Source organism: Oreochromis niloticus, linkage group LG15, assembly GCF_001858045.2.
Source record: "Oreochromis niloticus isolate F11D_XX linkage group LG15, O_niloticus_UMD_NMBU, whole genome shotgun sequence".
NCBI lineage: Eukaryota > Metazoa > Chordata > Actinopteri > Cichliformes > Cichlidae > Oreochromis > Oreochromis niloticus.
Window position 1 is genome coordinate 30,224,197 of NC_031980.2, and position 22,715 is coordinate 30,246,911.

The 22,715-nt window shown below is 39.5% G+C and overlaps 2 protein-coding genes across 5 annotated transcripts in view; both read right to left on the minus strand.

Moving 5' to 3' along the window:
* The window catches only part of dse (dermatan sulfate epimerase), a 32,896-nt gene extending 21,716 nt beyond the window's left edge, over window positions 1-11,180 (minus strand). Inside the window, exons 1-3 of one of the 4 annotated variants that reach the window (XM_005457913.4) lie at window positions 10,931-11,172; window positions 7,828-8,293; window positions 1,532-1,785 (exon numbers count right to left, since the gene is read on the minus strand). In XM_005457913.4, the coding sequence (XP_005457970.1) occupies window positions 1,532-1,785; window positions 7,828-8,249 (676 nt within the window). In that variant the 5' untranslated portion in view covers window positions 8,250-8,293; window positions 10,931-11,172. Of the gene's footprint in view, window positions 1-1,531; window positions 1,786-7,827; window positions 8,294-10,808; window positions 10,906-10,930 lie in introns of those variants that run through there. The other 3 variants (XM_005457914.4, XM_025899059.1, XM_019346165.2) reach the window with 3 other exon arrangements.
* A 1,500-nt stretch (window positions 11,181-12,680) lies between these two features.
* Window positions 12,681-22,715, minus strand: part of nt5dc1 (5'-nucleotidase domain containing 1) — an 81,259-nt gene continuing 71,224 nt past the window's right edge. The window contains exons 10-12 of the mRNA XM_003452980.5: window positions 21,368-21,541; window positions 18,313-18,481; window positions 12,681-14,457 (exon numbers count right to left, since the gene is read on the minus strand). Coding sequence (XP_003453028.1) covers window positions 14,345-14,457; window positions 18,313-18,481; window positions 21,368-21,541 — 456 coding nt within the window. The 3' untranslated portion in view covers window positions 12,681-14,344. The remainder of the gene's footprint in view (window positions 14,458-18,312; window positions 18,482-21,367; window positions 21,542-22,715) is intronic.

Sequence of the window (22,715 nt, forward strand, 5' to 3'; positions counted from 1 at the left end):
ACTTAAATAACAGTGTCCAAAGTCTGAGGAGGAAACCAGAAAAGGGGCAGCTGTCTAACGTATAAAGTGTAAAACCAAAACTAAAACTACAGATTCTGACACTGTTTTAGCAAAACAATAATTTTACTTGAGGACAATCCCCTCACTCATATTTTGAACACTCAGCAGGAGCTAACTAGCTAATATGTTGCTTTCAGTCTTGTGTTCTCCCTATCACCCAGTCAGGTTAAGTTTGTGCATATCATTCAGTTGCTTACCCAAAGGTGATTTTGCCCAGCTGCTGGATAGATTCTGCATAGACTCTGTCTACATGGCAGTCCTTCTGCTCTAACAGGAACCTGCAGCAGGTCTAGTACTGCTTTATGTGTTACTACAAAGTTGTGCAGAACAAGAATTCAATGCATACATTTTCCATCTGCCTTCCCAGATGGTGGAAGTGAAGTTTACCCACATGATCAAAGGCTCAGACTGAGAGAAAAACATAATGGAAGCAGATTAAGTTGAAGTATGAAATGTCTCAATATCTCACATTCGTGTAAAAAAAACAAAACAACTGATCATGTGTTAGTGTAACCCATCCCCCAAAAGAATTCGCGGAATCAGACTTTGGACCATGTTTGACTAAATCCCTTCAACGAAATCCAGACAAATGAAAATCGCCCAGTCAGGCTGCATTTTGCTTTGCTTGCAGGATTTCTCTTCAACTTCCACACTATTTGTGGAAAAATGTTTCTTCATAAAAACATTTAAGGCAGACAAAACAGAACAGAATTTTTTTTGTGGCTTTTTCCACAATTCAAAATTGTCACTAGTGTGAGCAATAAAGTACAAGTGGACAGCATCATTGGTGTTCAGTAAGTAGATTTTACCTAAATGTGTTCATTAGTGTGATCTTTCTGTTGTGCATGTGTGCAGAAAACACCAGCAATTAGAGAAAAAGCTGCAAAAGCACACAAAGCACCAACGGAAATACAAAATCATACAAAACACAACAAATATTTTTGGGGAGAAATTAATGTGATGGAACAACTGTGGAAGTGACAGAAACCAAAACACACAAAGGATTGCACTGAAACACGCTTTAGAGGCATCGTCTGTGTTACGAAAGAGAAAAGGAATCAAGATAATGTGTGTTTTAATTGCACGATTCTGCAGAAGACTGTAGATAAATGTTTGCTATAGACCATTTACTGTTAGTGTCTCTCTTCAGGAGCTGTTTCTCCCTGTTTGTCTCCACCTTTTACACCATGGACAGAAAAATCTGCATGTTAACATGGCAAAAACCCCATTCATGGGGTCTGTGTGGACACAGTGGAGGATTATAAATACCTTGGTCTTAACACTGACAATGAACTGGACAAAACACAGAAGGCCTCAAAAAAAACCCAAACGATTTCCTGAGAAGTTCTTTAATATCTCAAAATGTTTTATGATTCTGTGGTGTGCTGGCGCAGCAGACTGAGAATAACAGACAGCAACAAACTCAAGAAACTGATCTGCGAGGCCAGAAACGTAATCATCACACACTTACCCTGCATCATGTAAACCAGACTTCCTGTGAGCAGAGCCACACAGTTGGTGGGCTGATGGTTGTGTAGGTACTGAAACCCCCACCCTCGGACATAGGACTTCTCATACATCAGGCGTGACGCGTTGCCGATCACCTGCAGGAAACGTTCCTGCTGGTCCTTGTTCAAGTACTCATACAGGAAGTCATAGGCAGTGGCAAATCCAACTAAAGAGTGTGCAAGAGGAACTTCATCCCAGGGAGCGTCTTTAACAAGCCTGCAAATACATAGATCAGGACAAAACAAAAGGGAAGGCATCAGCAAGTGGAAAAAAATTGCAAGTATGAAATTTTCACTCTTTTCAACGAAATCCTGGCAAATGGCTTCTAATGAACAAGAAAGCCTTCCTTTGCAAAGCCTTTTAATTAACATAGCAGCTGTAAAAGGGCTGGTCTCCTTAAAAGCAAAATAAAGACGCTAAGTAGGATTTATCAGCAAAATTACAAGTGTACCAATAAAACGAGACATTAGAAATGCAGCGTGGGTAGATTCTCTCCAGGTTGGATCTAAGACTGCTGACGTGTGAACCGCCAGGTGTTACTTTTAAGAAAAAAAGTGAAAGCAACCATTCTGTTCAGGTTAATTAAAGGGAATTGAACTACAGATGTGTGGACTGCATATTAACAGCCAATAATTGGCATCATGGATTGTGCTGAGATCTACACAAAGGCTCTCTTAAGATCTAAACAGGACTGGAGTTGTGTTATCACCTCCAGTCTAGCTGCGAGGATAAATCCCTATACACTAAATAAACAACAACAACAAATAATAGAAATCCGTTCATCTTAATCAGAAAAAAACTCCTATGTAAATTTGAATTCTGGTAACTAAGAATCAGTTTGCACCTCTGTTGTAGAGAGTGGGTCAAAAGAGGACAGTAGGCAGCATTCCACTTCAGTGTGACACAAAGTAAGCACAGGGTGTAGCATCCTAAATACTGTCATTTTGGGTAATTTGACTAACCATCAAGCCTAGTTTGTTGACTTTCACTGTAGTTATACTACCTTTCACAGAAATTTATAATGCTGCTATAATTTCATTTTTCAAGCTTTGGCATCTGGCGTCTACAAAAACATCCGGTACTAGTTGGAGCAACGTCAGCAACCAGGCTACAAAGAGTCCGCAAGTGCACGCCATGAAAGCAACAGGAAGTATTTAAAAAAGGGGGCCAAATACCAAAACGGAACAGACTTTTTGTATTTCCAGATACAAAAATATATTCAAGGCACATTTAATAAAAGTTCAAGGGACGGAGAATAATGATTTGCAGTTAGCCAATACTGACCGATCACAGATGTATCCTGTTGTATACATGTTGTCTGATATGAACAAACATGAATTTTTTCATTGCTTTGTGCAATTTAGACATTTCATCACATAGTCTTTTAATGGTGATTTAGTGAATGATTTTTAAGTTAAAAACAAAATGATGCCACATGGGTATATTCCTACTCTTCTAATACTTTTCTTTGCATTGGCTGAAAATGGCGCATGAGTAGTGGGGTATCCCCTGCCCTGCAGCCCTGTGTGCATTACACACTTTCACTACTATAGTAACACACTACATTGCTATACTGAATTTAGGTTTTCCAATCACTTCCATGGCCAAAAGTGTATAAAATCAAGCACTTAAATATCTGTGAATGACTGGGTCACATCGAGGCGAATTCCAGTGCGGTACAGTGATAGAACTTCACCTGTACAACAAGTCCAGTTGTGAAATTTCCTCACTACTAAATATTCCACAGTCAACTGTTGGTGGCATCATAACAAAGTGAAAGCGACTGGGAACAAAAGCAACTTAGCCACGAAGTGGCAGGCCACATAAAATCACAGAGTGGGGTCAGCAGCTGCTGAGGTGCATAGTGGTCTTAATGCTTCAGCATAGGAGTTCCAACTTTGGGGGAACAGTTTGGGGATGGCCACTTCCTGTTCCAATATCACTGTGCACTAAAATAAGCTCCATACAGACATGCATGAGTGAGGCAAACTTGACTGGCCTGCCAAGAGTCCTGACCTCAACCCTGACAGAACACCATTGAGATCAACTAGAGCGGAGACTTCGAAACCCCCAGCTGCCCCAATAACACATTTGATAAAATGCATTAATGGTGTTCCTCCTTCCGCTGGATCCTTAAATTTATATTCATTAATTTGAAAATCAGAGCTTTTTTATGCTGAAAGCTGCCCAAAGGACAAAAAAGAAAAGAGAATAAAAGTTACTGCCAACTTAGAGTTGGACTTGATATTGAATTATGCCAAAACACACTTGTTTTGATTTTATATATTTCTCTTGTTTGCTTTTTAATCCACTATTTTTATTTTATTCCGGCAAACATGTACAATGACAATAAAGACACACACACACACACACACACACACACACACACACACACACCAGAGAGGCAGGCAGCATTCTGCCACAAAGTAGAAGCTCTTCATTGGAACATGGTTGTTGCAGGCGTAATTGAAGGTCATGAATACCACAGCTGACTGATTCCTGGAGCCACTGTGCAGAAGCCCCGAGAGGTTCAGTGACCACAATAAAAGTGCGGCCAAGTAGAAAACTCACAGTGTGCTCTTAAGACGTGAAAACACATGCTCAGTGGCTTTTCTTTTCTGCACTGTGGCACACATCCTAATGTTGTGAAAAATGCCCTGTAAATTGCACTAATGCCAGTCTGGAAAATCCCCATGGCCCTGTTCAGTGGTTGGAGGGAACATGGCATCCATGCAGTGGAATGCCTGAGATTCTCTTTCTGTTCTTATCACATTGAGCAGCACCTTTGAAAGAACAGGAATGCTTTATAACCTATGAACTGACAAGTTTAGATAAGGGAGAAACATAATTCTGCTGTGAGTGACACAACAGATAATGATGTTCCAACCATTGGGAACATGTACTGCCAAGACTCTTCAGCTGCGTTTGTATAGTAGCGAGATGAAGACAGTCAATTTTCACATTTATCAATTTTGACATCTTTAATATCAAATGCTGATTTAAATAAATTAAATTAAAAGACAAATTAGGCTGAGAAATATGGACTTATTCTCCACATCTGAAGTACTTTGGGGAAGAAATGATGCAGTGAAGAAAATCATGTATGGTGCACAAAACCTGCTTTGAAATTTCTAAGAAACTGGCGCAGTCAAAAAAAACACTCCTCGGTCACTACACCGATTTGATCAATGTGACTTGCAATATTGCTATAGCTTCTTTTTTATTTGTATAATATTCATTTGGAAAACTTGTTATTGCAAATGTACTGTTTGTGAAGGGAACCAGGTGTAAAACATCTATTATGTCTGTTTCCATCCTAATGATAGTCCAGAGAGGGCATTTTAAATGGCACAGTGACACAGTACAATAACATAAAAATCTAAAGACCACCAGTAGAGGAGGCTTTGATTTAACTGTGCTCTTGTGCTAACTTTTGAATGTCTAAGTCCTGCTAAACCTTTTGGCCAATTAGAATACATTTGAATAAATTAAAAACCCTGGGGAAAAAAAAGCAAAGTGCATGGTTCTATTCCATTCACTTTATATATACAGATGACTATCTCACAAGTGTCCACAAAGCGATCTGCAGCAACGTTACAAACAATTTAATTGGCTCTGCAAAATGAATCTAAGTCTTCTTCTTCCCCAGCTTTTTTGGTTTACCGAAATACATGACACGCCACTACAACTGGTATAAAATAGTAAACTCCAACTATACACAAGAATTTCCCTAATCCCAACATTCCTGCAGGACCTGCTGATTTAAATCTTGCTTATTAACACTGTTTGCACCATTAATAGTCAAAAACTGTAGAGGTTGAGCAAACTGCTTGAAAATGTAAGAGAACCAAGCACTGAGATGGTGATGATTAACAAATATTACACAGGTAGAGAGCCTGACTCCTGCAAGATTGTGAAGCCACTATTTCCATATATGAAAGTATTTAAGCACCACTTCTGATTGGTTTTAGTTTTTCAAACAGAATGTGTGTAGAATTGGAAGTCGTGAATGCTTTAATCCACTTTTCAGCCTTTTTGCATTTGCCAGCCAGAACTGATGGCCATTGAACTCAATCGAATTGTTAGGGAAATAAGGAAGCACGGCTACTGGCAGGAAGTTCAGTCATGGCTGACTGTGAAAAGCCCGAGGACTGTCCAGGCATTGGCTGAATGGATGAATTCAGCTGACTTGCTAATGTTTTTCTCACAGTAGGAAATGTCGCGAGGTGGAAAATAAAAACATAGAGACGTTTGTGTTTATATCATTTCGATTTTAGACTGACACATTTCAGAGTGGCTAGTCTAAATTTACCCCTGAGAATTTTGGTTGCCAATAAGTCTTGACTGTTATAATTAAACTTGAAAGAGCTTTTGGAGCTAAAGAAACATAGCTTTGTACAATGACTTTGGGACTAAGCTGAACATAAGCTTAGATCGCTTTTTTTTTACATTTTAAATTAAGTTCAATTCAGTTAAAATTTGTTTATATAGTGCTAAATCACAACAGCAACCACTTGGAGCTTGAGGCGGATAATACTGTAAGGTAGAAAGCAGACACAGAGGAAACTCCAACAATCAAGCGACCCCCTCTGAGCAGGTACTTGGTGACAGTGAGAAGGAAGGAAGGAAACCTCTGACAGAACAAGGCTCAGGTAGAGGCAGCCATCTGCCAAAACAGCTTTAGGGTGAGCGACAGGACATTTAAAAAAAAACAAACAAACAAAAAAAAAAACACACACACACACACTTTCTGTTGAATCATAATACGAATGAATTAAAAATAAATGCTATGATCCAGTCAGATAATCTATCAGTAGCAGGAAGGCAGTGGAGTGTCCAAAGAAGATGCTGACTGCAGTAAACAGTTAAGTTTGCTAAGAAAACCCTTTAAAGCCTAAATTCAAATGACTGGTTTTGAGTAATTTTCCATTTAGCTGTGTTATCATTCTTAAAAACTGTCTGTGACCAAATAGTTTCTGTTTGTTTTCTTCCTGAATTAAATTAACACAGATACACTGCTGTGGAAAAGTATTTGCCCCTCTCCTAATTTCTCATTTTTTGAAATTTGCCACACTCGTTTAAGATCATCAACAAAGACAACTAGAGTAAATATGATATGTCATTTTTTATTTATTAAGGGAAAAATGCTATCCAACTCTACCTGGATACCTCCACCTGAAAAACTGACAGTAATATGTATATTTAATTATTAGTTTGGAAAAGTATGAATTTGGCTTTGTTCACCCTCAAACAAAATGCTCCTGCAACAAACATAATTTAACTCTGTGGAAAGCACTGAATTGATACTTAGAGAAACTTCAAAGCCTGAAGAACGTAGCAACCTATCGTCACCTAGGATAATATATGCTGTGTTCAGAGTTGATATAAACAGCTCATTGTTATGGTTTCCTTTGCACATCCAAAATAGTCATCATCATGCATTCTTACCTAATTTGACATCAAAGTGCTGATATGCAGCAAAGCTAAAATCCCTCTGCCATGTTCAAACCAATGACAATAATGAGCCCTATGGCACTGATTGTGTATACTCTGCAGCTCTGTTCAGCCACTCAAACACTGAGGTTGCATATGTCATAACCACACAATCATAAGTTCCATACGAAGGTGGCAAATGTCGTGTCAAACTCCCTGAGAATTACTTAACCTTGTGTAAACTGAAGCAAACATATGATGGAAACATATTCTCTAGGATGAAGTGTGCATCATACTAAAGCAAGAGCTCCCACAGCTGGATTACCAAGCTGAAAACATGGGAAATAAAAGAAAGATTGGTTAGGGAAATGACTGTAGCTTAGCCTGATGATATGCAATACAGAGGAGAACTAATCACAACTAGAGGCAGTCCCTGTCAGGTCACCTGGACCCCGAGCTTCAGTCACAACCCAGGCCTGAACTATTCAGCCCACATCTGAATATTTCATTTCCTCTCACTTGGGGTGAGGGTGGGGGTTGTTTGGGCAAACAGCTGCTAAACATATTTCCTGGACTACAGACTTATCGGCCCACAATGCATCTTTACCACGAGTCTTCCCACAGAGAAGGACCAGAACACTCCAGAGAGGGGACTGGCTAAAAAGCCACTGACAGCAGCGGTTTAGCATTAATGATGCATTGATGAAGATGTGGGGGTGGAGCAGAGATATCAAGTAACATCTGTAAACTGTGAACAAAAAGTTTCAGTCACTGTCAATGTGTCAGGTTAAAAAGATAAAGTAAAAAAAACAACAGAAAATATACCAACTAGGCTGGGCTGCCATCCTCTCCATGTAGTCCTTGACCAGATCGAGGGCCCCGGCCCTGTGTGGGTACAGCAGGCAGAACATGGACAGGACGCCCAGGTTGTTTCCATAAACCTCATTCCAGCGGGCGCTGAACTCGGCCGGGCTCCAGGGGGGCAGGTACTCCTCGGGGTGCTCTAGCATGGTCTCCCCAGCCTCGCGGATTCGTCTCGCCATCTCCCGGTGAGTCCCCGCAGCTGCGTACTGCAGCTGTTCCACATCCCCACGGCTGAAGTACAGCATGGGATGACCATTGTAGTTGCCCCCCATGAAGGGGATTCCTCCGCTGGGGTCCACCTCAGCTACAGCTGCCGGAGAGAGCAGGGGCCACAGAAGACTTATGAAGAAGACAGTGGGCGCCCCGCGGGTGTAGGTTCTCATCCTCTCATCAGAGACTGGGCTGTGGCATTGCCAAAGGAGCTCAGCTGAGAAGGGGAAGGGGGAGAAAGATTTGAGAAAGCCGGCCCATATTCTGCAGAGGTTTTTTTTCCTCGCAAAAGCCCTGCATTCCTTGAATAATTAGATACAGCTGTAGGCCTGATGATCCGGCCTTTCCATACTGATGGAGGAGCAGCAGTGTTTAGAAATGATCAGCACTGTCTGATAGAGTAGGACTTTATAGTTTCCAAGGATTTAAGAATACCCTAAAATTTCAATGAAACACCGCCTTACCTTCTGTTAAACCCACAGGATTTATGTCAGAGTTGCTATTGTCAGACAAGTCTTGCCATGCACACCCAGGCCAGGCCAGAGGAGCAGGCCCTAGAGGTCATAAATGGCCCATTACTGGCCCAGTAACATTAGTCTGGTTCACTGAAACACGCTTTAAACCAAAATGGTGCGCTTTACAGGGAGACTGTGCTCCAAACATGAGCGTAAATTCCATGACCTTAGAGGAGCTTTTGGCAAAGCCCCAGTGGAAAAGCATTTGGTAGTGATTTAAAAGACGTCTAGACTGGAGTCCATTCTAACAGCCTGAAAGTGGACGTACATCTTATAAAGACAGAAAATTCAAGCCGGAATGTAAAACTGAGTCTCCTCCTGGAATTAATTCTGACATTTGACCTCAGGAGGCGTCACATTCCTCTGTGGTGAACACGAAGGTGGAAGATTCATACCAAGGACCAAGCAGAACAGAAAACTTTTTTTCTTTTTTAAATCTTAAGCTCTCCATCTTATGGTTTTCATTAAATTCACTAAATAAATTTAATAAGCAATATTTTATTTATAAATACGTGCAAATAGATTGTGGCTCAGTCAGGACAGCTGTAGTCAACAGAAGATTGTTATAAAATTAGAGCTGCCAGAATAAAAAATGATAATAATATTATGTATATTGTTATTTGGCAGATTCTTTTATATGTTTGTTTACAGTTGGCATATTATACAAAAAGAAATATTACACAGTTATGATAATCCTGTTATGTTGATATTTAAGGTTTAAACACTGCTATTTCCGTCTATTTCTTTTTGGCAGCAGCAAGACCAAAGCACAGAGCACAGCTGGCATCAGTGAAAACAGTTCTCATATAAATTAGGTCAAAAACAGCATGAAAAGAGGAGCTTGGGGCAGAGGTGGGTTGCAAAGCGGCTTGCTCAGCTGATGTGTACAGTCTAGAGCAGGTTAACTAGCGTGCCCTGTATGATATTTGCCAATTGAATGTGTCGAAAAGTATGAGCCGAGCCATCGACTAATATGGGATGACCTTAGACTGAAACGAGCTGATCGGCTGGGACTGCAGCTGAGCTCTGACTTCGATCGTTTCATCACTGCTTTACAACATGACTTTTTTTTTTTTATTCTGTAAAAGGATAAAAAGCATGTGATAGTTTAGATATCCTACTGTGACTCAATGTATAAACATAATCTGCAAAATGTGTATTAAACACAGTAATTAAGATATTTTATTTCCTCTATCTTAATGGATAATCATTACTTGGCGAGCGGTGTGTATGTCATGGTTGCAGCTCTTCAGACATGATTGCCCTCCCTCTCCATTTAACATCACTGTAGATTTACTTAATGGAGAAAACAATTAATAACAATGGATAAATCAGGTGATAATACCTGAATATATGAAAAGAATCTGAGCTCTGAACTGAAGGCGTCACTGCTTTAAAGCCATCTGAATCGGTTAGATTTATCTAACAGAAGAGCACCAGGGCTGAGTCAAGCCAAAAGGAAGAAAATATAAATATAATTTTAGATTTTTTAGATTCTTTGACTTATTTACAGGTTAAGTTATAGAACTAAGTTATATAGCTGAATTTGCCCTGATTATCAATATTAAAAACCTAGCCTGGTAACAGTGATCTATTTTAAGTAGAATTAGAAGGTTTTTAAAATTATACCGCACCTTTCATCTTAACAGATATTTTCCAGTGTTATTAACAATTTCCCAAATTTACAGGAAAACTAGGCATGGCCTGAGTGTTGGGCTTGTACTTCTCATGTAATTGCTCACCTTTGTATTTTGGCAGCATTTTACTCCGCTGTAGCTCAGTAATTTTCCACCGACTGATACCTTTGGCATGTTCTCATATTTATTACGTAGTTTTTTTTCGGGTTTGTTTTTAAGTTAGCTTAGCACATCGTTACAGTCGTAATAAGACAAAGTCCCTGACGTTAGCTCGTTATCCACACTAGCTAATTCCAGTGTGAAGTACGCCAAGAATGACGTGCTGTTTAATAAATTATTAGAAAATTGTCATAACTTTTATTCCGTATTTTTCCGCGGTCACGCTCAGGTATGACGCTGAGCTGCCTCCTCTGGTTCATGTCTGTAAGGTAATAAGGTAAGGTAAAGGTAACGTTAAAAACTTTAAGCTAACTTCTTGCTCAAATAGTTTCGGCGTTTCATTAAACCCCAAAATCAGCCGACACAAGCAGCTCTGCTTTCAGGAAGCACCCTCCATCAACACAATAGCACCGACACTCACGGAAATATTCGTTTTCGGTGGTACTGATAATCCAGACCCACGCACAAAGTCGCCTTGTTCGTGTGTAGCCCACCAAAAGATTTAAGGACCACTCAAATGTGTGTGGGGGGGAGAGTCGTTACCTGTCAGAAGCGGCGCTCACAATCCGTATGTCACTTCTTCCAGCTGTCATCTCACAGCGGCAGGTTTCAAAAAGATGATTGATACGGCTGAAAGGCAGAATTTAATAATCCCTTTTTTTCAAGAGGAAACACAGAGAGAGGAGGGAGGTATATGTGAGTGCGGAGACAGCGTCATCCTGGCGAATGAGGAGGGGCCGCAGGAAGAGAAGCTTTAAGAGGACCTAATGAACTGTGGCTGAACGAAAAGCCCCAAACCAGAGCTGCTGTAAACCGCAAGAAAAACGTGGATATATATTCAAATAGTAAGTTTAATCAGAACATTCTTCCCCCCCCAAATTGATTGGGTGTTGAATCTCCTGAAAAAAAAAAAAGACTAAATATGTGCGTTTAAATTTGTAAAATATTTGCAATATCTGGGGAAAAAATCACACTGATGATGTAGGAGACTCAAAAGTCATGTATCAAATTTGTTACACGAGGCGTTTAGTGATTAAGACTAACTAGCCACGTTTAATAGCTACAGACAGAGTTATACATTTGAAAGAAATGATTTAAAAAAACTAACACGTTCTGTAAATTTAAAGTCAAGGTTTTTGTTAATGCCCAACTTTACAGCATTAAAAATTAAGATTACAGCCTAGACTCTTTGAATATGACTTTAGGCAGTAGTAGCCAACTGCTGTCTGCTATTTCGCACAGATGGGAGTTGGAGTCAGTCAGCTGCTCTTATCATGTTTGTGCTAATGTATTTTCTTGTATTTTAATAGAATCGTCAGACTAGTAATATGTCTGCTGAGTGGTACAGATCATCCCAGAAGTTTATGCTTCAGTTTCAGTGAGTGAAATTTGAGTATTTTTATTAATCTGTTATTAGCAGGTATATTTTTTGTGCACTGTGCAACTTGATAAGTAAGCCTCAGTTGATGCTCCCCTCCACCCTCACATGGCTCATTGCAGAATCCCAAAACATGTGAACTCTACATGCATCTTATATTTACAGTCAAACGATCAAACTTAACACACCAGAGATTTAATTCACAAGAATCCTTGCACATGCTTTATGGTTTCTGATGCAATAAAGCTTTCATTTCAACAAGTAACCTACAATCTGAATGGGTAGACTCATTCCGCAGCCATGTCTTTTCAAAGTTGATGCTTCTGACAATACAGTGATTCTGGGATTCTATCTTGCTCATCAATATTTATTCCAAAGTAAGCTTTGTGTTTCTTTTGACCCAGATTGAACATTCAACGTAGACTCAAAAGTCATCAGTTTGCAAAGAAATCTCAAACAACTTGTAAGAAAATCAAAGAACATTTTATTTCTTTGACAGTACTTCCAACACTTGAACACAGAAGTGAACTTTCCCTGTGGTTTTAAGAACTTAAGAGCACAAATGAATCCAACATAAGGCAAATGCGCATGTCAAATCTTCCAGGTCTATGAGAAACGAAGAGTACAATCACTACAGCTGTATGCATAAAACACTTGCACACACAGCACAAGTAATAATTCACTTTGGATGACCAATCTCACTTACATGCTCCCAGCTGGATGCTGTTCATTATCAAAATATACCGTCTTCACTTGTGAGATGATGGCCACTGTAAAGGAACACTTTGCCATTTGGAAAATCCTATTGTTTGATTACTTTATCAAAGCCAGATAAGAAGATTTAGACCAGTATCATCTTTGTGAGGTTAGCATAGAGACAGGTCGGGGTCCAGGTTAGCACAAACTAGCATCTACTTTTTGGCACAAAACCTAAGGAATTGAGATTCACATAGTAGGCCTACCTCATGAATTCCATGCCATTCTACTGCCTTCCTTATAGCAATGATAACTACCCTAATTGTGCCAACGATTAACCCAAACAGAGTGAACTGTACTGAATAGATGACGCTAAATCATCTGATAGAAGACATGGAAGAATTCTGGATTTGGCACGATAGATAGAAAAGTCATGTGCAAAGGTACCACGAGCAATCTAAGTGTTCACAAACTGTAGCTTATTCACATTTGGCTTTTATCCCCTTCAATGGAGACCCTTTAACATGCACCAGAACAGAAACAAATAACTGGCATGGATCAAAGGCTAACAAAAGAAAAAAGTAAGTTCACAGATCATAGCCAAAGAAAAGCATGGGTTGTCTATGTTTCATCTTGTTTTTCACATTGTTACATTTGGAAGAGTGCTTTGGGCTATGGGTCAGCATCACAGAAGAGGTGAGAAGTACTTCTGCTGGAGTATTGTGAGACATTCAAGATCATTCTAGTTTGGCTATTTTCATGTATCAGTGGTCTGATCCCAGCATAAATTCTACTGAACAGAGTTTAGCCCTGGCAAAATTAGGTTCACGGGGTCTTGCTTACTGCAATCCCTGCAAACAACTAAAGGTCTTCACTGTGCACCAGGGGTACTTGGTAGTAAGTTATGCTAAACACTTCCTGGATGCACAAAGATAAACCTGATACCAATCTTCTGTGACTTTGTGGACTCTTCCCAAACTGAGTGTTCCTTAAATATTATGGCACAACCTGTCTATGCACACCGACAAAATAACCATTCAGAAGTCGGTTAAAGCATACCTCAATCTGAATACAAATGAAGCACAAGTAGAAGTCTACGTTTTTACACCCAAAGACCACATTTCACTGTTGCACCAAAAGTAATACAAAGAACATCTAGCATAGTCTTCATCAGTCATATTATTATTGTTTCCCCAAGTTATGATTTTTTTTGTTTTTTTGTTTTTTGTTGAAACAACCATCACAAAGGACAGTATTGTGCTAGTTCTTTAGCAACAATGACCTGAAGAGTAACATCTTCCACTAAACTGACACAGTAGGAACAACAGACCTTAAATCTCGTGTTAAGGTTACTAAAATGCATACAGTGAAACCATATCCAGAAGAGAGGACTACACAATAATACTGTTGTACAGAAATACTCACACAATATTTCCGACAGATCTTTAGGGATAGGTACTCCTGTTTTGCTTACAGTCAATCACATTTTTGAGGTAATAACTTCAGGAAAAAGAGGGCAGAACATTTGATTTCTTCAGATTTTGAAACAATTTACCAAGGAAAAAAAGAGAAGGCCTCACACACATAAAACAATAAGAACACCGTATCATTAATGAATGTAGATACACACACGCTCACACACTTAGTTTGTCGTATTTCCACGTACACTAAATCACAAAACAATGTTCTAATGTATGCATTATTACAGAGATACTGTGGCTTACATTCACATGGTTTCTCTGAAACTATGAAAAGTGGATGTTTTCTGTGCTCCATAGATGATGGTGGGGTCAGGTGGGGAACTACGGGCATAAATGGAGGAACATTCCTCGCCTGAGAAAGGGTAAGGGAGGACTTTATTTTTCCGTTTCTTTTCTTTTTCTTTATGACATACTCTCACACCTCTTCAGCAAAGAATCCGGGGGTCTTGGGTAATAGCCGGTGGTGCAGGGCTTACCAGGGGAAAACCTGGGGAACTTGTAATCCAGAGGGAGATCTAGAAAGAGGAAAAATCAAACAGGAAAGTCAACTGCGAGTGATTCTGTGCTGGGTGCCTGAATGTTCAATGCTCTGGTATTCAGTAGGAAAGCACATTCTTTTCTGAACAACAGGTATAAATCACACAGTATGCTGGACTAATTGGGTGATTTTTTTCCCTCCTGACAACTCTGATATTAAAGTGTCATGAATTACAGGCCTGCAAAATAGAGTCAAATGAGAAAGGTGTCAGCTAAACTGATCCTTAGGAATCGTTCCTACAGAGCACATTTAAGACCACGACATTAAAACCAGAGGTAATTTGTACAACATTTTCAGAATGGCAGCAGTCACATGTGGGCCCAAATCTGTACGCTACATGTGACAGAAAAGCATGTTATTCAGTCATTAGGGTGATGAGGTACACTTTTAGACTGCATATATGCAGTTCCATTTAGAGGTGTGTATGAGTCATAACAGGAAATGGCTGAAGAATGAAAAATTCCCTACCTAATTTTTATCTCTGGGGCTAGGTTTAACTAAGGCTACGTCCACACTAATGTGTTTTCGTTTGAAAACGCATCATTTTCTCTCCGTTTTGGCCTCCCGTCCACACTGAGACAGCGTTTTCCCCAAGGAAAAATGCAGCATTTTGAAAACGCTCTCGAAAACGCATACATTTCAAAACGGAGCTGTCCCGTCGCAGTGTGGACACTCGAAAACGCAGACTTTCGAAAACGATAACGCATGTTGGTCATATGATGCAGTCATGTGACCACTTAAACCAAGATAGCGGATGGCATCGGACAGCAGTTGTTTTGTTTGCTCACAATTTTGGTAGTCGAGTCGTCTTGCGTTTCACGCATGCGCGGAACTGCAACGTCAGCGTTTTCGGCTGTTTTAGTGTGGACGCGCAACTCTTTGAAAATGAGTGAAAACGCTAGTGTGGACGCGGAGCGTTTTCAGATGAAAACACCGTTTTCAAATCTATCCGGGCTAGTGTGGACGTAGCCTAAGGGTTTACCCGAAACCTTGGCTGATTGTGACCCACACCTGTTTTCACACCTTGGCTCTTGAGATTAGGTAGAGGATCAGTAGGGGGTCTATGACCCTCTTAGGTACACTCCCATAAGGCTTATAGGGCTTAAAATCTGGGACACAGCACCAGTTGTTCTTAGAACTGAAGAAGCTTCTTGGATGAAACATCTTCAAGAAATTTAAAGAAGTCCAGATACTTTTCTTTCCAAGCTCCTTAGACTACGATGACCTAGATGACTGAGAACCTTCACAAACATACCTGTACATACATGAACTGGCAGTATCTTAACACTGAGCTCAGGTTTTGTCTAACCCTAACTCTGTTACTTTTAGAGAAAGACCAAAAATAGTTTTTAAGGCTTGGAATAATTTTTTGCTCTCCAAGATCAAGGAGCATATCGCTGGGGCTTAGGGTTTGGATATTAACTCATGAAGACACCATAATGTCACTTATAGACCACCCCTGAACCATACCTGCTTTATCATCCTTTTTGACTACAATGGGTTTCATAATTTGCAAAATAAATTTCAAACATATTCAGTAAGAATTTAAACTAGCCACTGAGCTCAAAGACACATTGGGAAAGGGTTTACTGAGGTCACAGAGCAAGGGAGCTGAAGGGTAATCTTCCCATAAAATCCTTTTTTCCCTTTGTTACTCATATACATGTGACATTTTGTCGTGTCTGCCTGTAGAACAAGTCTAAAAATGCATGCCATCAAAACCACGTCTCCAACTGTATGAGAGCTGACTTTTCACTATTGACAATGAGAATAAACACTGGATTTCCCATGTGGTGGACAAACATTTCTTAAGAACTAGTTCTCAAAGACCATAACCCAGGCCTGACATGAGATTTAGTCAAACAGTGTTGTGGTTTTTGTGCAGTCACAATACAAACCGTTCCAAGTAGATCACACAGGAAGGTCTCACACACACACACACACACACACACACACACACACACACACACACACGCCAGGATAACATCAATGCAACACATCAAAAAAGACATTTCTTGGCAACCTTTGTGGACACCTGCACTTTGATGAGGGAACCACAGATCACATTTTCCCAGGATCTGCTCTGCAGCACACTGCTGCTTGGTAAGAGTTATTTTAACTTTGGCTGCAGATCTATGTCTGCTTCCGTCCCTGTTTGGGTTCATGTGTATGTTTCTCTGATGAAGTAGAATAATGGAGATGTCTGATACGAGGACTTTTTTGTATACCTAAAGGATGTAGTTCTTTTTACAACTTGAACACAATAAGTTTGATTCTCAGTTCGTTTACCATATGTGTATATACACATCTCACTAGAACAGAGTTACCACAGTGTTTACCAAGAGGCTTCAGTGACTGGTAGCTTAATCAACTTAAAGGCTAGATCTCTCAGGTCCTCTGTGAGGTCTTCACTGGATTTTTTCCCCTATTTCCTAAGGAAATAGTTTTTAGATACTTGTAGATTCAACTAAAGAAGTGGCATTTTTATGATTGAGTGATTCATGGGTCAATGCTAAGTCGCTTAACAAACAAACAAAAACATCCCTCTAAAATTGACCAGGTGAAAGGAGTTTTGGCTGCGTGCACATGTGCCGAGTAAAATCATATTCTGATATAAAGATATTCCTGATCTCAAACTGTTTTGTGTAGAAAGCACTCCTGTCCACAGAATCTGTTTCTTCCATTAAAACTTCTCCACCAACATGGGCCAGAACCAAGAGTTGTCAAAGGATATGTAGACGTGCTAGAATGGGCTACAAGACCATCAACAAGAAGTTGGGGAGAAGGTGACAACAGTTGGTGTGACTTTTTGGAAATGGAAGAAATAGAACATGGCACTCAATCACCCTTGGTGTGAAGATCTGTGCAAGGAGTATCATGAGAAAGATGGAGGGGCTCTTTAATGATCTAAATGAAGTTGGGACCACAGTCCCCAAGAACACCACTCTACATTATAATGAACTGAAATCATGCAGCACCTGCAAGGTCCCCCTGCTAAAGATGGCATGTGTACAGGCACATCTTAAGTTTGCCAGTGAACAGCTAAATGATTCCGAAAAGGCTTGGGAGACGGTGCTGAGGTCAGAAGAAACTAAAATCAAGCTCTCTGGTATTAACTTGATCCATCACGTTTAGAAGAAAAGAACTGTTCAGTATGACCCAAAGAACACCATCCCCACTGTCAAGCATAGAATTGAAACAACAACACAACTTGGATGGGACCAAGTGCCTTAAACTCTTTGACAAGAAGCACCTCCCCTCAGCCAGAACACAGAATTGACTTTTCTTCCAGCATGACAATGATCCAATACAACATACCTGGTGTTTGGTCAAACCTGGTGACCAATTACAAAACATGTCTTACTGCTTTGCATGCCAACAAGCGTTTCTCTTGAGACATGTTTTGCTTGGGGGATAAAACACTTATTTCACTCTGTGAGATGAAAATGAATTCATAATATTTATGTATATTTATTTAGTATTTTTGGTTGATATTCTATTTCTCTACTATACAAATCAGAAACTGTTAATTTCTTTGTAAGTGACCAAACTTACAAATTCAGCAGTGGGTCAAATGATCATTTCCCCCACTGTGTAAAGAAATGAAGGGTAGCTCACTTTTGTACAGCAGTGTAAAAGGAACCCATTGTCATAGAAAAAGACTTGGTCCTGTCAGCCTTTCAGGGTTATTGTAGAGGGGAACAAATACATGAGCTCTAAATAAAGGGGTAAAGGGCTGTTCCCTGTTCCCTAACCCAATGTTTATTTTCATTTGCTCTGTATTTCACATCACTTTCAAATGTATTTCCATTGTTTGTCTCCTTTCACATACCTGCTATGTGCTCAACACTAGGGATGGCCATGGTGCTGTATTTGTGAATGCAGTGGCAGCACCAGGTCAGCTTCTGGCTCTCTTCATCCCCTCCTCCACTTTTATGCACATCAACAAAGTAAGAGCCCCACTGGTTGGACACAGCAGAGGGTGACTTCATGCCCTGCTCCTGTTGAGACAGTTGATAGAAAAACCATACTATGTAACACTGTGTTCATTTTCAGACAGGTACAGACTTGTTTACATGTAGGAATTACTACTCTGAGCACACAGAGAATAATGAATCTCTAAACTGGTTTCAAGCCAGCCAGCTATGATGAGTTTTTTTTTCTTTAGTACTGAAATGAATCACTATTACCGAGAAATGTACTGCTGTGTTAGTCATAATCACTCATATATTTTGCAAGCAGATTCTGCTGATGAGCAGCAACATTAGGATGTGGTGTTTAAAATAAGTTTGATAACACACTGATCTTATGAGCCTTAAAGATATCAGGAAATGTTGCATAACAGAGATTTACCAAGTGATAAAACAGAAAAAAGGAAAAAGCTCAAGCTGCTTATGATGTTAAGACGTGTTCCAATTATTTTAAACAATTATCTTATGAGCCTTAAAGATATCAGGAAATGTTGCATAACAGAGATTTACCAGGTGATAAAACAGAAAAAAGAAAAAAGCTCAAGCTGCTTATGATGTTAAGACATGTTCCAATTATTTTAAACATAATATTTTAAAACAAAAGAGATAAACTGCGCAAAAGATTTATGAAGATGGGGAAAACATGAAATGCACTATACTAAAGACTAATGATGGTTGACCGTGAAACAAGATGAAAAAAAAATAAGCAGGCTTCACACTAAGTTCTGATCTTTGATAATGCTCATAAATAAAGACTGCAAACCACAGGAAAAGGAAGTTTCTTATCACAACTGATGTTCTATCTGTGTCAGTAATACACATTTCATCAGCACTACCAATATCTCTGACACTTAAGTTCTTGTTTAATTAATTTATTTAATGGACACAATTACACGAGCTCTGTCACAGTCTCCTTCATGTTAAAGTTTCCAACATAACATGAGAAATTAACTAACAGCCTAGTACAAAATGGTCTCTATAGCTTTCCTCTTCTTTATATTAGCTACATTTTCATAGAACTTTCTATCTGATAATTTAATGAGGCTTATAATTAAGTGCATGGCCATGTGAATACTTTGTCTTGATAAATTGTTTGAGTGTACAGATTAGAATGTTTGGGAGGGGTTGGCTGTTTTCCTAGCAAGTACACTTTGTTTTTGCCAGTTTTCACTAGCTATGTTAGCAGTCGCTTCTTGCTATTTAACTATTGCTAACTGCTCTAGTTACTCAGCACTAGCATTTGTTCTAGCTTAGCTGAAAACCTCCTATTGTCCAGAATACCAAACTCGAGGCTATAAAATAGTCAACCAAAAACTATAATGGATATAATGATAATAAAGATAAAAGATAAGAAGGGCAAAGAATGGTTTCATCCCAAGAAAGTTCCAAAAAAGCTAGATTCCTTGACATGACAAGCTAGCTAGCTTAGTGGTACCCAGTGTAGTAACTGAGCACAACATTTGGAATATTATGAATATATTACATTATGTAATATATAACTGAGTGAAAGCCAATCTTAATAGTATATCAGATTGTGTGCTAATGTTACCAGCTCTGTCCTAACCCTTACAGAATTTGGATTGTAGTTAAAAGGAGGTAACAGGGCATACACTCTGTAGTTAGTTAGGGCCCAACAGTGAATTTGCGCCCTGATGCCTCATATATGATTAACACTGCAGTGTTCATACTAACTATTTTGGTTTCTTATTAGTTATAACAGGACAAAATAAAGTCCCATTAGATATGTTTTAAAACAGAGTTATTCAGAGGTCAAAGACTCCATAGCAGTCTCCCCACACAGTCTATTTTACTAATTTATTTAAAGTGTGCACTGTACATCTGTGGGCTTTTTCTGTATGTTGGAAAAAATAGGTTCTTGGTTTTGATACATGCACAGTAAGTTAGATCAGGGTGTTTTGGGTAAATGTGACCACTTTACCCCATCGCATCTAATTTTGCTCTTCCTTCCTTTACTGCAGTAAAGTACAGTGTAGAGTGCCTTTCAAAATGAAAATGAGGAAATGTTCTTATCCTGGTGTTTCTTGCCAAAAGATGTGCTGACGCCTTATTTTTTTTGTCTGAGGGGATGTTAACATCCTGCTGCTTAATATCCTCATTTGAACTGTGACCAAGAGGGCTGATATGCATTTATTCATTTCTTTACAATTTTCTTTCTACATGACAGAAGTTAAACACCTGACATAATCTATAATTTGCCTTTTAAAACCTTTTATTTCATGACTGTGTCTCAGCAAGCCTGCCTCACAAGTTCATGAATGGATGTTTTAAGGTCAAACACAGTTGGGCAGTATTCTCAACTTTATGGACTATTAAGGCAAAATTAAAATAAAGTCACCTACGTTTTTCTACCCTACAGTAGGTTTAGAGCCGCTGATCTCAGTGCCAGACTGCTTCTGCTGATCCATTAGCTGACGTCACATTCTTTAGTTCCAGTTGGCAAGTTGCATGTAGCACAAACTATTTACTTGTTGCAAATCTGCAAGCTGCTTTGCAACCCACTTCAAACTGTAACTCCTCCTTTTGAGTATTATGCTGTGTTAGTTTCTTCTGTGCTGGAGTATTGCTGCTTACATTTATACACAGATTCAAAGCCATCCAAGATTTTTAGTACATACACCTATGGTATCAATTTGAAACGACTACGTTGCTTTATTCTTGAGTTATCGCATTCAAATGTTGAGTTTCCACATTGCCTGTCCACCTGCCTGGTAGGCTGATGACAATACCCCATCAGCCTTTTACAGCTGAGGGGTAAGAACTATACTTAAAGAAACCAGAAACAGTCAGACACAAGTTCAATTGAAAGAAGTTTTGAGCCTGCATATACAAACACAAAGTCCACAAGGTGTCAGAAGGCTAGAGGTGGGGGTAGGGAATGACTGCTATATAACTTACCTCAAACTTTCCCTTCTTCTCCAGAGGCTCCATTTGGGCCTCATTGGACAATGCCGCTTCACTCTTTGGGACTCCCTCCCCCTCCATTTCTTCCACTATCATCACTGTCTCCCACTTCCCAAAGCTGCTGGCAGGGAACATGTCTGATCTCATGCTGTCACCGAAATAAACTACCTGCAGGGTGAAAAATAACAGCCTGGTTACTCTCAGTGAAACAGAATTCTTGTGTAGGCTTAGTGAAAGTCAGTTAAACTGGTTTTATCTTCTTTTAACATTCACGAGGTTGGTGATGACGTTAACATGTATGAATTCTGACCTATTTCCCGCACACAATAAAAGGGGTTCACTGGTGATTGATGTTAAGAGGTTAAGGCCCTCCAAACTGGAGTGAGGAACTCAGAATGCAGGAGTTTAAAATGAAATGATACAGACCTACTGACACAGAGAAGGTGGGAAAAGGGTGTTACAGTAACAAGTTGTATAAAAATGGAGAAGACTAGAGGTCAGTTCACAGGAATACTACACAGATACATACAGTTTACAGTTGCTGGAATTTTCTATATCTCTTTTATCCTTTTCACACAAGCCCTCAAAATAGTATATGTAAAAACAACTGAACAATCAAATAAAACAACAATAATAGACTTGGAGGGATTTTATACCATTTCACATTCAAAAACCTCTAAGGTTTTGAAATGTTGATGGGTTTCCTCCAATCAACAGGTTGCTTCTAGTCTTTCCACAACATTTCTGTTGGATTAATGCCAAAGTTTTGACTTCGCTTTATTGTTTTACCACTCTTTGGTAAATATATTTATTAATATTTTAATATTTAATAATATCTGCTTCTGGCTGCTGATTCGGGAAATAGTACAGTTTTAATCCTTTTAGACCTGAGCGCAGCATTTGACACTGTTGACCACATAATCCTTTTAAATCGTCTAAAGACATGTGTCGGCATTCAAGGCTCCGCTCTAAAATGGTTTGCCTCTTACCTAGAGAGCAGGACATATTCTGTGATGCTGGGTAACAAATACTCTTCCCCAGTTACACTCACTTGTGGAATACCTCAGGGCTCTATTCTGGGCCCGGTCTTATTCTCCTTGTACATGCTCCCATTAGGCTCCATTTTTCAGAAACACCAGATCTCTTACCACTCTTATGCAGACGATACACAGTTCTACCTCTCTCTAAAACCAGGTGCTGATAGTACACTGCAGAAAGTCTCAGAGTGTCTTAGCGACATATATTGTTGGATGTCTCTGAGCCGTCTTAAGCTAAATCATGACAAAACCGATATTATAATCTTCGGTAAGCAGGACTCTATTAGTCTCATAAGAAACAATTA